General features: G+C 40.5%; 1 protein-coding gene across 4 annotated transcripts in view; it reads right to left on the bottom strand.

Moving 5' to 3' along the window:
• The window catches only part of SHANK2 (SH3 and multiple ankyrin repeat domains 2), a 976,209-nt gene that overhangs the window by 34,163 nt on the left and 929,952 nt on the right, over nt 1-12,094 (bottom strand). For 2 of the 4 annotated variants that reach the window (XM_082271110.1, XM_082271111.1), the window contains one exon: nt 10,963-11,074. The exons of 1 other annotated variant lie outside the window; for it this stretch is intronic. In XM_082271110.1, coding sequence (XP_082127236.1) covers nt 10,963-11,074 — 112 coding nt within the window. Of the gene's footprint in view, nt 1-7,497; nt 7,519-10,962; nt 11,075-12,094 lie in introns of all 4 variants that reach the window. One more of the 4 variants, XM_082271109.1, reaches the window with a different exon arrangement.

The raw sequence follows: 12,094 nt of genomic DNA, 5'->3' as shown, positions 1-12,094 counted from the left end.
TGTATTTATCCAATACTAAAGAAAAAAGTTTTGCTTTCTGAGTGGAGAGGGATTAGAACACGTTAGTTTTTATTGCTGTCTGTGCTCCTGTTAGGGAGATCCACCCTCACTACTTGTCCTGTTTACTGTTGGCATTAAAAGTGAAAGTAAAAAAACCCTACATTTTAGGTTTCCCCCAGAAAAGTAATAGAGGGGAAATCTTCCAACAATGACATTAGTTCTGATGACCTGGAAGGGGGGGCGTCCAAGCAATTCCCTTAATTTGCTGGGATTTCCTCACTTCATGTTTTGGCTATGGGACAGGAAGTGAAGTTAAATCTTCCCAATTGGACACTGATTGCAAAAAAAAAAAAAAAAAACCGATGAGGGTTATGCCCTTCCCTTACTCTAGCCAAAATGAAAAAAAGTTTTGAAAGTTTTGCCTCCAGTTCTACTTTAATTTTCTGTTCCATTCTAAGCCTTTTAGCATGGTCTTGCAATAAACATTCTTTTTCAGAACTGCTTTGCTCTAGGGATCCTTTACCATTTTTGTATCTCCATATGGTACATAGCAATAGAAATACATGACTGAAGATGACAGGAATGCAAAGCCATGTTTTTATTTAAAATAAAAAGCTAGAAACACACACAACATTAAAATGAAATCTTATTAATATGTCTTGTAATGAAAATTATTTTAGATACTGAAAAATGTATAACCATGTTAAAACGTCAACACCACGTACATCATAACTACAAATTTCCCTGAGGAAAACATCATACGATTTTGAAAAACATGGAGACAGACTGCATTGGTAAAATTTCTAACTTTATTTTTCCATGTACAAAAAGATTTGCACATTTTACTAAATTTTATTTTGAAGTCTCTTGTGCTTAACTTCAACAGTTGCCAATCCCCAGAAAAAAAAGGGCTAATGATCTGTCACACTAGGCTTTATTTAATAAGACCAATGATAAGCTGTTACATACAGCAAGTTGCAACCAATAAATGAACAGCTTTGGTAGTTTAATGGCAGACACATGACGCATCCGCAGACCAAAGTTGCACACCATCATGTCCCCTTGTTTGAATAACCTTATTGGCACTCTAGCCCCACCAAACTGTTCTTTCTGATGTGTTTTGTTCAAAACTGAACTAATTTGTACATATGGAGGAGAAGGACAAGGACACTTTTTATATACTGACATTTATATAGTATATACTGTATGCCTTAATTCATCAATTCAATACAAAGTATTATTTCAAAAAATCCTTGATGTTAAATGCATGGAAGGTTTTTAGTTTGCACGTCAAGGGTTACTACATTCTATTGTCATCTGTATTACCTTGGTTAAAAAAGCCCAATGCCAGACCACATTTTTATTCTAGTTTTGGACAGACTGGCAAAGCATTACCATTTTGTTTTCGGTCTTTCTTGACAGTGACCGGCCTGGGCAGAATTTACTCCCTCCTGTATCTGTGACTCCTGTCATAGGAGGAGACCACTCCTGTCTCTGATGCAAGAAATGAAAGGTAGGAATGTTCTAGAAAGGCGCAGACAGGAGTAAAAACATTGACAAAAGTTCAAACTCCTTTACTAAAAATGTCCTATGAAGAGATTTGCCATCCTCTGCTCTATCCAAAACTGAATAAAAATAAAACAATGGCTGGAACCAAGCTTTGAGCCTCAAGGTATGGAAAGGTGAATATCTTGTGTTAAAAAACACAGCACAGTGATGTTGCTTCTGCCCTGGCACTGCAGCGTGTTATTGTCCACTCAAATCTAAAAAAAGACTAGATCTTTCCCGCAGAGTTTTAGGCTATTTCTCAACCATTGTGGAAGCATTAAGGTTACTTACTAATAATAAGTCCCGTACACATGATAAGAAAATCTGAAGGGAAATTTCGTCCGATGACCGATCTGCCGATTTTCGGATTGTTAGTATGGTGCTTTCGACAGCCAACTCCGACTTTTCGGCTGTCAAAATCCTGACGTGCAGGCTAGAAAACTTTAGCTGTCCGTAATACAACATCCGATTTTCGTCTCATTAGTACAGATTTCGACGGAAAAAAATCTTAAGAGCAAGACTAGGCATGCTCAGAGACGAAAGAACACATACAAAGCAATCCAGCACATGACGTCGTACGGGAAAATTCGTATGAAAAAAACCTCTTCACTTTCCACATCAGACTAGTATGCCACAAAAAACGGACGACAGATCTTTCGATAATCTGATCGTGTGTGTACGGGGCTTTAGTTGAAGCCATCTGTCCTGTTGCACCCAAGAGACACTTCAATGTATGGTGTTCTGTGTGGGACATTTATTGGATTCACCTGTCTTGGTGTCTCATTCTTTCTGTTGTGTTTTCTGTAAAATGTATAAAACCTAACCGGGGGAGTCAGAACTCCTCCCTTGTAATGGACACAGCAAATGTAGGGAGCCATGAGCTCTGGGTAAAAAAAAAAAAAAAATCTCTTACCATCAGGGATTCCCCAAAAAACTAAAAAGCTTCAGTTTTGCCAGCATCTACTCAGAACTGAAATATCACTGTTGGCTGGGATGATTCCTTTAAATAAAGTCCACTCTCTAAAAGAAAAAGTAATTGAAGTGTAGTGCTGTCACATTACTTCAGAACACAAAGAGACTATCTCCGCAAGCTCAGGGCTATCACTTGACAATGACAGGAGTGCTACAGATATCAGACCAAAATATTGTCTTTGGAATTGGCGTCTACGTCTATCATATACTGAGAGGAACTGGAGATGTGTCATTTTGGAGTGGGCTTCAGGGCCAACAGAAATGACACTTTACGGCTTTATGTTTTACAAGATATAGTATTGGAAAGTACTGCTTGCTGATAGAATGTGTGAACTTTAGGGACCTCATTGATGGGATGGGAAATGTCATTTTTTCCCCCTGATATTTGCCAGTGTTTTGTGTTTCTAAAGGTGATTACTTCTTAAAATTGTTTGGTGGTCTGTACAGTTGAATATGTAAAGCAAAGCCCCAACTCCACACTGCCTCTGATATAATATTTTAGCATTATGTTTTACAAAATTGACTATGTAATGCACCACAAGCTTGTATAAAAGGATGCCATCATTTGGGTGTGCCATCCCAGAAGCATCATATTGAAAGATAGCTGTGTTTGTGTATATTATATCATTATGGCTCTACAGGGGAAGGAGAGACAGCAGTGTACTAAAATGAGTTATCCCTTTCCATGTCCCCTTCTCAGTCCCCATCACAATGCCCCATTCCCAGGACACTAATCGCTCTTAATCCAGGCCCACACAGAAGATCTGGAAACAATCTGAGTAGTTCCTGATCTTGTGATCACTATGTCATCTCTAGCACCGTAACGCATGCATGCAGAGTATAGTCAATGAAATAAAGTGAGGTTCTCTAGGTAAGCTGATGCTGTAGATCCCAAAATGCAGACCTGTATGTGATCCTTAGGGCAGAAGTTGGGCATTGTTAAGCCTAGTACACACAGGCCGAATGTCAGGTGGCATCGTAGGGCTGCAACCTCATCCCTTTAAACCCAAGGAGATATGAATTGCACAGGTTCTGTGGCTAATTTAATGCAGATAAAGCATTGAGTTTAATTATCACCTTAATCAGCCACAGAACCTGTGTAATTAATATGTGTTCGGTTTTAAAGGCATGAGGTGGCAACCCTACAGTATCAGCCGCTTCAATAAAAACTATCTGATATTTGGCCTGTGTGTACTGCAGCCGGGCCGGCTCCTGAGGGGCACAACCAAAAAAGGAGTGACTGGAGGATTCTGGCGGGGGGGGGGGGGTGTCACCCCCATTTCAAAACACAATAGCACAGACGAGATTGCTGTACTAACACCGGATAGTTAGTACAGAGGGTTCCTCCTGTGCCATCAGTTTTTTTTTTTGTTCAGCCCTGCAGAGTTTAATGAAATAAAACTAGTAGTGTGTACCAGGCTTTACTCTAGAAGTGTATTCTTGAATACCAGTTTCCTGCTTGAATAAGCAGTAAGCAGTCATATCTAGAGGGAATACCTGGCTTGCCATATTCACCGACACTAGAGGAGATCTCTGTTCAGCGCTCAGCTGCCAGCCTCTGTTTTTTGCATAGAAGATCTTGGCTAATAATTTGATGCTTTTAGTACTACAAGCTCCATCTAATGCATCAACCAATTATAGAAAGCAACAAAATGGCACAATTTCATTGCAAGCATGCACTTTTTATTTTAAAGGTTAGGAAGACGGACATCTTTTTGCCTTTATGATGGTCGTAGTAATATTTGTGACCAGCAGGTGTCTCCATTTGCTGTATTCTAGGGGGTTCATCAGATAAATGGAGATTATATTGACCTCTAAATCACACAACAAATATGAGGAATTTCTTGTGAGAATAAACTGCAGCCCTGTAAATGGAAATTTCATCTAATATACCGGGTGTGTGTATCTCAAATGTATTATAATGGATGTGCCACAAATATAGTTATAAACATGCATGTTTTAAAATGCATGTTAAAACAATGTTGCAATATTGTGCATTTTGAAGTGATTTGTTTTAGTACAGTAAAATTGCAAATAAATACGGTTAAGTGCACCTTTAAAATGCTTGCCGACAAGGGGGCCTCTGAATGCAGCAAACTATCCATGGCTAAACTGCTGTGCGACTGTAGCCTAATACTACTTTAAGTATCTATTGTTTCCAATGTTAAAAGGCTCTGAGGATAAGGGGCCCTGTCTACATTTCTTGTGCACATGTAGAATAAAGGGCCATACACACTATAAGATTTTCTGAAGACTTTTTCCTTCAGATTTACCTTTTCTATGTAGTGCAAGGGCCTGCCTGATTGCATACAAATTGAAAGTGTTTATGTTTGACCTCATATTATATGGTTTTGGTAAATCTAAAGGAAAAAGTCTTCAGAAAATCTTATAGTGTGTATGGCCCATTAGGCCAACAATCTAAATGTTTACCTTCACCAATCTTTATTAAAAAATAAAACCAAACCACTTCCCAGCTTTCTATAATCAAATTTGTTGTGTACTTTAATGTTGCAAGATAACTATTCAAAAACATCCCAAACAAATACGTTTTGATCAAGACATGCATTAAGGCTGCATTTTCAAAAGATGTGTTTATATTATAAGCTTTATCTTTTGTTACAGTTTTGCTTTTAACAAGCTTATTGTTGGTTTCTTTGAAAAGGAATGATGAGCATTGCAAAAGCATCTGCAATGTGCGTACTGCACTAACCATGTGCTTCACATGCTATCTGTTTGACAGCAATTGAGTTAAAAACAGGTGTGCAGTGTGTTTGAATAGAACAAGCTGCATTCAATGTAACCAACAAAAATCTGAAAGCAAAAAATGCTATTGCCTTGCAATGTCTGACTCTTTTTGATATAAACAACAGTGCATATCAGGGCTCCAAAGTCATATTACAATGGGGATTTATAAATTCCCATCTACACAAGCCCTTAAAGGTAACCTGCACTGCAAAAAAAAATAGTGTCTGTCACTGCTGTCTTCCTTTAAGAATACTAGTTGCCTGGCTGCCTCTGACTCTCAGGGAACCCCTGCTAATAATTACTGAATCTGGAGCTCAGTATACATTAGTGTGATGGACAGTAGGAAGAACATTTATTATATTTATGGTCAGTAGGAAGAATCCACCCTTACATATAGCTAAAAAGATCATCGGTATCACTGGGAACTTATACGGGAGGCAGAAGTTGCTCATTGCTCAAGGAATCCCTTGTAGGGATGGGCTCCGGCATGTTCAGATCCTAGTCCCAACCCACCTGAGCAACCCTGCTAGGAAGCCGTCACTACACACTGCCAATCATAGGCAGTGAGGCATTTCCTGGTCCGCAGCTGCACATACACACGCCCTGACTAGGCTGCTCATGATTGGCGGTGTGCAGTGACGGCTTCCTGGTGGGATTGCTCAGGTGGGTTGGGGCTAGGATTTAAACACGCCTGAACCCATCCCTAATCCTTAGTAAACTCTGGAGGAACCCTAGTTTAAAATGGCTGGTCTACATGCTTCCTCACTAGAAGTTTCTTTTAATAAAAATGTTACAATACAACTAAAATAAAAAGGTTAAAATACAACTAAAATAAAGTCACTTGAAAAACAAATGTGTAATGACCTTCCTTCAAAAGAAGACTCTTAATATTTGTTTTTGTGGCAGACCGGGAGTACTCGCTTTGCTCTTTTCAAGAGCTTTGATGGCTGCAGAATCTTCAGCATTTGACACTTCTGTGTGTGTTCAGTGCCTTGTCCCCCACTGTGGTTCCATCTGCCATCCCTTATGTCACTACTGCATCCTGTATAGTGTCCTGTAGTGATGTAGGGGCCCACATATACAACCACAGTGCACTGCGGAAGACACTGGCATCTGACACATCCGGAAGTGTCAGATGCTAATGATGCTTTAGTGCGTGAAGACAGCAAAGTTTGAACTTGTTGCCCACCAGGTAATTATTAAGACCCCGTTCACACTGGGGCGACGCTACTTGCCGGGGCGACCTCGGAGCGGCCGGCACGGACTTCATAACATTGAAGTCAATGCAGGTCGCTCCGGGTCGCCCCAAAGAAGCTCCAGACCCTTTTTCTAAGTCGGAGCGACTTGTGTCGCTCCTATTAGAACGGGTCCGCAGCTTCTCTATGGAAGGCGACCTACGGCAACCTGTCAGGCGACCAGGTCGCCTGACAGGTCGCCCCAGTGTGAACAGGGACTAATAGTCTTCTCTTGCAGGGAGTTTATTTAGAAATGTTTTTCAAGTAGCAAAACAAAAAAAAACAGTCACATAACAAATATGGAGGCTGTCATCTTGCTTTTTTCTTTAAATGCTAGTTGCCTGTCATGCTGCGGCTTTGATATTAATGCTCTTTTAGTGACTGACTGTGAACAAGCACACAGATAAGGAATTTGGATGTGTGTACAGCATGTTAATTCAAGGTCTGTAGATCAAAAAGTTTTGAAGCCAGGCAAGTAGCACATTTTAGAAAGCAGCCATCAATGGCAGCCCCCCATGGGTCTGTCATGACAGGTGTACTTTAAATTTCTTCTGGTGCCGCTGAGAGGTAACACCAGGAAAAAAAAACAGTGGCTGACGTCAGGCAACAAAGAGGCCTCAAAGTCATGGGTGATAAGTGAATTGGTTTTCAAGAATAAAATGTATCATTGTTTAATCACTTCTATACTCTTTTGTAACACGCACATCATGATCATTGGTTGCAACTTGGCTGAAATGTTTTTAGAAGGGCATTATTACTGTAAACCACAAAGAATCCTCGATTTACCGCTCGTGTGTTTCCACTTTGACTATTGAAGATCCCTAAACCTGATGTTTATGCAGATGAAGAGGGTGAGGCAATGAAAAGCGTTAGTGGAACTTGCCAGTAATACACACTAATTACAGCCTGCAAAATAAAACTAGCTGAAACATGCAAATGAAACGGTAAGAATAATCAGTGTATAATTGCACATCCTAAAGTGTACCAAGCTACTAACCTGACAGAGTGATTCTGCTGTCTGACAAAAGGAAATCACTTGTTAATTATGCAGAAAATCATTTGCCATCCTTGCTGCCTAGTCATGTAGCATTAGATTACATGGAATTATTTGTAATTAATTTACTGTCTGCATAGTTCATGACATAACGGAAGCAAAATTTCAAACACTCCAATACACCTCAAACACTAGTGACAAGTGACGGAACAAGCCATGAAGACAGGGTAGTAACAGGAGACTGTTTGCAGCAAGTGTCTGACCTTACTGTCCAGGAAAATCTTTTTACATTTGATAGAGGCCCTGCATGTAGAAATATGTAATGGCAGCACTCCGCTCAAAGGAAAACTACAGAAGGGGGCACTTTGGATTTGAAGTAGTGTTGGTGGTACTAGTAGAGACTCAATTTTCACAACTATCATCTATCATTTGATTGCGGCGGATCTGGAAGTCTACAGTTTTGAAGCTGTGTTGAAGTTAAAGGTTAGTGATGTCATTGCGGCCCAGCCATTTAATTCAGTAATTTCCCTTTGGGATTAAGAATGTATTCTGATTTAAGCGGCCGAACAGAGAGAACCTGGAAAGAAGAAGAAGATGGATGCCCCAGAGCACTGACAGCACAGTGCTGGAAGACATCCTTTGACAGGTAAGTCTGTCATGTGCTAGTATATGGTGCATATCAGTACATTATGGCATGGGCCTGTTTACAAAAAATGTTTTTTGCGGAGTTTGATTCCGCTTTAAGGCTTAGGGGTTACACTTAGGTTTAAAAGATGGGGTCGAAATAATCCTAAAAAGACATGTATCAAGAAAAATGTGGGGAATGCAATTGGTGACCACCCTCTGAAAATGGAAATTGCCCAGATTCCTCTGGTTTTATATTTTCTAAGTCACTGTCCTGGAACAAAGGAGCAGCAAGGTGAGTCAGAATACTTGACCATTGTACTTATTATAGGTTACTGTGACTCAGAAAGCACCAAAGCCGTTGGATGAACATGGCAGCCATACAACTAGTATTTTCACCAAGTCAAGTGGTGGCCTATGTATATCTTTCAGTACAGGTTTCCTTGTAGTGAAAGCAACTTTTCAACTGCAGAGCGGAAGACTCTTTCTACATATATTTGTATAAGGGCTCTTTTACACGGACACATGTCCGTAAATCACCCCATCCGTTTGCGGATGATATACGGACATAATAAATGTCTATAGGATTGCGGATGTCAGAGGATGACCATCCACTGACATCCGATTTCTTCCTTTCAGTTCTGTTCCGTTTTTTGGAACGGAACAGAACCCTATTTTTGTTCCGTTTAAAAAACGGAACGGATGCAAAATCGGATGTCAGCGGTGTCATCCGCTGACATCCGCAATGCCCATAGACATACATTATGTCCATATATCATCTGCACAAACGGATGGGATGATATGTGGACATACGGACCGGATGACACAAGTGTCATCCGTGTCCGTGAAAAAAAAAAGTGCCGGAGCGGATCACAATACGGTCCGCTCCGTGTGAAAGAGGGCTAAAAGAGAATGTACAGTTTTTTTTTTTTTTTTTACAGAAATTTTAGAAAAATTGTAATAGATTTTATTTTTTAGATATGCATGTGAAAGATATTAGCTTGATAATAACATACTTCACAGCGAGTGTTAGGCCCCGTTCACACATGCGGACCATTCAGATCCGCCTGTCAGTTTTTCAGGTGGATCTGAACAGATGCCCCATGTATCTCTATGGGGCAGCGGATGTCAGCGGAGATATGTCTGCTGACATCCGATCCGATCCTGTCCGTCAAATCCGGACGGATGGAAACCCTATTTTCCATCCGTCTGGTGGATCGAATGAGAACAGACAGGTGGTCCGTTCTCATCCGATTCCCCCATAGAGGACAGCGGGGATCTGACACCTCCATCTCCACACACAGAGCGAAGATGGAGCTGTCATCCGCCTGCTCAGTGGGGAATTGGCAGATCGATCCCCCGCTGAGCAGAAAACGGAACGGACAGGTGTGAAAGGGGCCTTAATGTTTTGCTTTTGCTTCTTGCTTTGTGAGTGCTGCATGACTGCTTGTGCTTTATGCAGTAGGCACTATGTTGTAAAGCAAAGCTGAGTGGATAGCACTTATTTAAGGTCCCCATGTTTGAGGCATCTAACCATGATACAGGTCTTAATTATAAGCTGTGCATGCCAGTATTGTATCGATCTTGGCAGGAGGGTACTTGTTGTGAGTGTGCATTTTGAAAAATCTAGTTCATAGGATAATAAGTTAAGCTGGATACACACTATCCAACTTTTGTGGTTAGATTTCCTTCAGATTTACCTTTTCTATGTAATGCAAGGGCCTGCCAGATTGCATACAAATTGAAAGTGTTTAGGTTTGACCTCATAATATGTGGTTTTGGTAAGTCTAAAGGAAAAAGTCTTCAGAAAATCTTATAGTATGTATGGCCCATTACCAGCACTCCATGCTGGACAGTGTTGGTAACTTCTTATTTTTGGGGCACCTAACCAGCTGTCTATCTAGATTCATTGTAGAAGAACCCAGATCAATGAAGTATTCTGCACAATCAGGGATGCTTTGCTGAGATGTTCATCCTGTGTGTAATATAGTCTTTATCAGCTTGGTAAGTGCTACCTGGAGACACACAAGTGTGCCTCACAGTGCTGCAGCAGCAAGCAGGTTAACACAGAAAATAACAGCAGTCTATTGGGTCCCCCTGAGGATAAATAGACTGACCAGTAAGAACAGTGGTTCTGCCAATATTACACCTAAGGGTATGGTCCTACATTTTATAGATTATTTTAAAATGACCTTTGAAAGGACCGTACCTTTCCTTTGATGGAGGTAGTTGAGTCCTGGCAGTGAAGATTTGGAAATGTAGACTTTGTGCAGACCCCCTTTTTTTTTTTTTTTTTTTACTATATTTGTATGTCTTGGTTAATTGTTTCTCTGGATTCCTTACTATATAGTACTGTAGCCTATTTGGTCCCCACAGTGCCAGCTTTTTATGGGGGTAACAGTAGCTCAGCCAGGAATTGTCTAACAAGTTCAATGACTATATTACCAGACATTGGATGCACAGTGCTCAGTCTGATTGGCAAAGACAATCATTGTAACATCTGAAAATGCAATGTTAAATTAGATGATGCTGAAATGAAGAAATTCTAAAGTTCCATCCAGGTATATTTTTAATGCTCGGGGTAGAAATGAGACTATATTTGCTTTATCTAGCTACTTTACTATTTTGGAGCGTGATCTACAAAAATATGAGCACAAAAAGAACAAACAGATGGTTCCGGTACAAACAGCCAAAGTGACACCGGTGAGAACAGGAATGTTGCAGCATGCATGGCCTGAAACCCCAAACTGTAAAGTTTGGTTAGTTTTTAGGCATTACCAACATGTAGAAAGCTTATCTGTATTACACACACATAGACACACATCACAGCAAGTGAGCGCTTACCTATAGATTTCTGCCTTCTCATCGTACCACGAGGTACACCCAGAAATGGGCCATGAGGGCTTCCTGGAACAGTGGGCGGCATTACAGCGATACCCTGCCTATCATATATGGACTAAAACAGAATGAGATAAAACATAGCTAATGGAAGGTCTTTTCAATTACATGGCATTATCAAACAACTTTCACCACAGGATAACATGCAATCTCTTTCAAATATTCTGTTTTTAATATTTAAACTCAACCTGCAAGCAGAGAATGGTATACAAAGAAGACCAAATCAAACCTAGGCAAGTCCTTCTCAAACAGCACAAGCTTGACAGTAATGCCCCATACACACGTGCAGATTATCTGCAGACTTTTGTCTGCAGACTTACCAAAACCATATAATATGAGGTCAAACCTAAACACTTTCAATTTGTATGCAATCCGGCAGGCCCTTGCACTACATAGAAAAGGTAAGTCTGCAGACAAAAGTCTGCAGATAATCTGCACGTGTGTATGGGGCATTACACTACAAGCTTTGCTAGCATCACATTTGTTCACTCTGGAAATGGGGAAGCTGGATTGGTGTAAATATGTGATTGGTAGAGGAATAAAAAGCATAGCTGCAATAATCTTGTATTGCCAGGATGGGGCAGCATCCAGAAAATGGTATGGCCTGTAAAGGTTATGGTCTTGCTGGGGTGGAAAAAGAGTAAAGGTTTGAGTTTCATATTATTCCCAGAGAAATTGCCATCTCAGGCTGTTTCCATAGCTGGCCCTGTGACCAAAAGTTAAGGCATTTGGCTACATAATCAATGGTGAATAGGAGCATCAGCCAATCCTTAGGCAGTGGTAAACCCAAAACCAAAAAAATGTAATATAATGCAGCTTACCAATCATTAGATGTGATGGCTGCATTGTTTTTTTTTTTTTTTTTTCTTAGGCTTTTCCCCCTCGTTTTTTACCTGGTGATGTGGCCAGTAACACACCTCTTATATTAGAGTGCCCCCACTCTGGATGAATGAGCACATGGGGAACCCCATTGGGCAGCAGCATTGTCAGTCTGGGGGGAGGGGAGTGTTAGATGTATTAGCAGATATAAATACACTAACGAATTGAAGCCAAACTCCAGCTCATATTACAGTTACAG

The sequence above is a fragment of the Pelophylax lessonae genome, assembly GCF_965119305.1.
Source record: "Pelophylax lessonae genome assembly, chromosome: 10".
NCBI classification, from domain to species: domain Eukaryota; kingdom Metazoa; phylum Chordata; class Amphibia; order Anura; family Ranidae; genus Pelophylax; species Pelophylax lessonae.
Note: the sequence above shows the minus strand (reverse complement) of the source record. Positions and strands in the feature narration are given on the sequence as shown.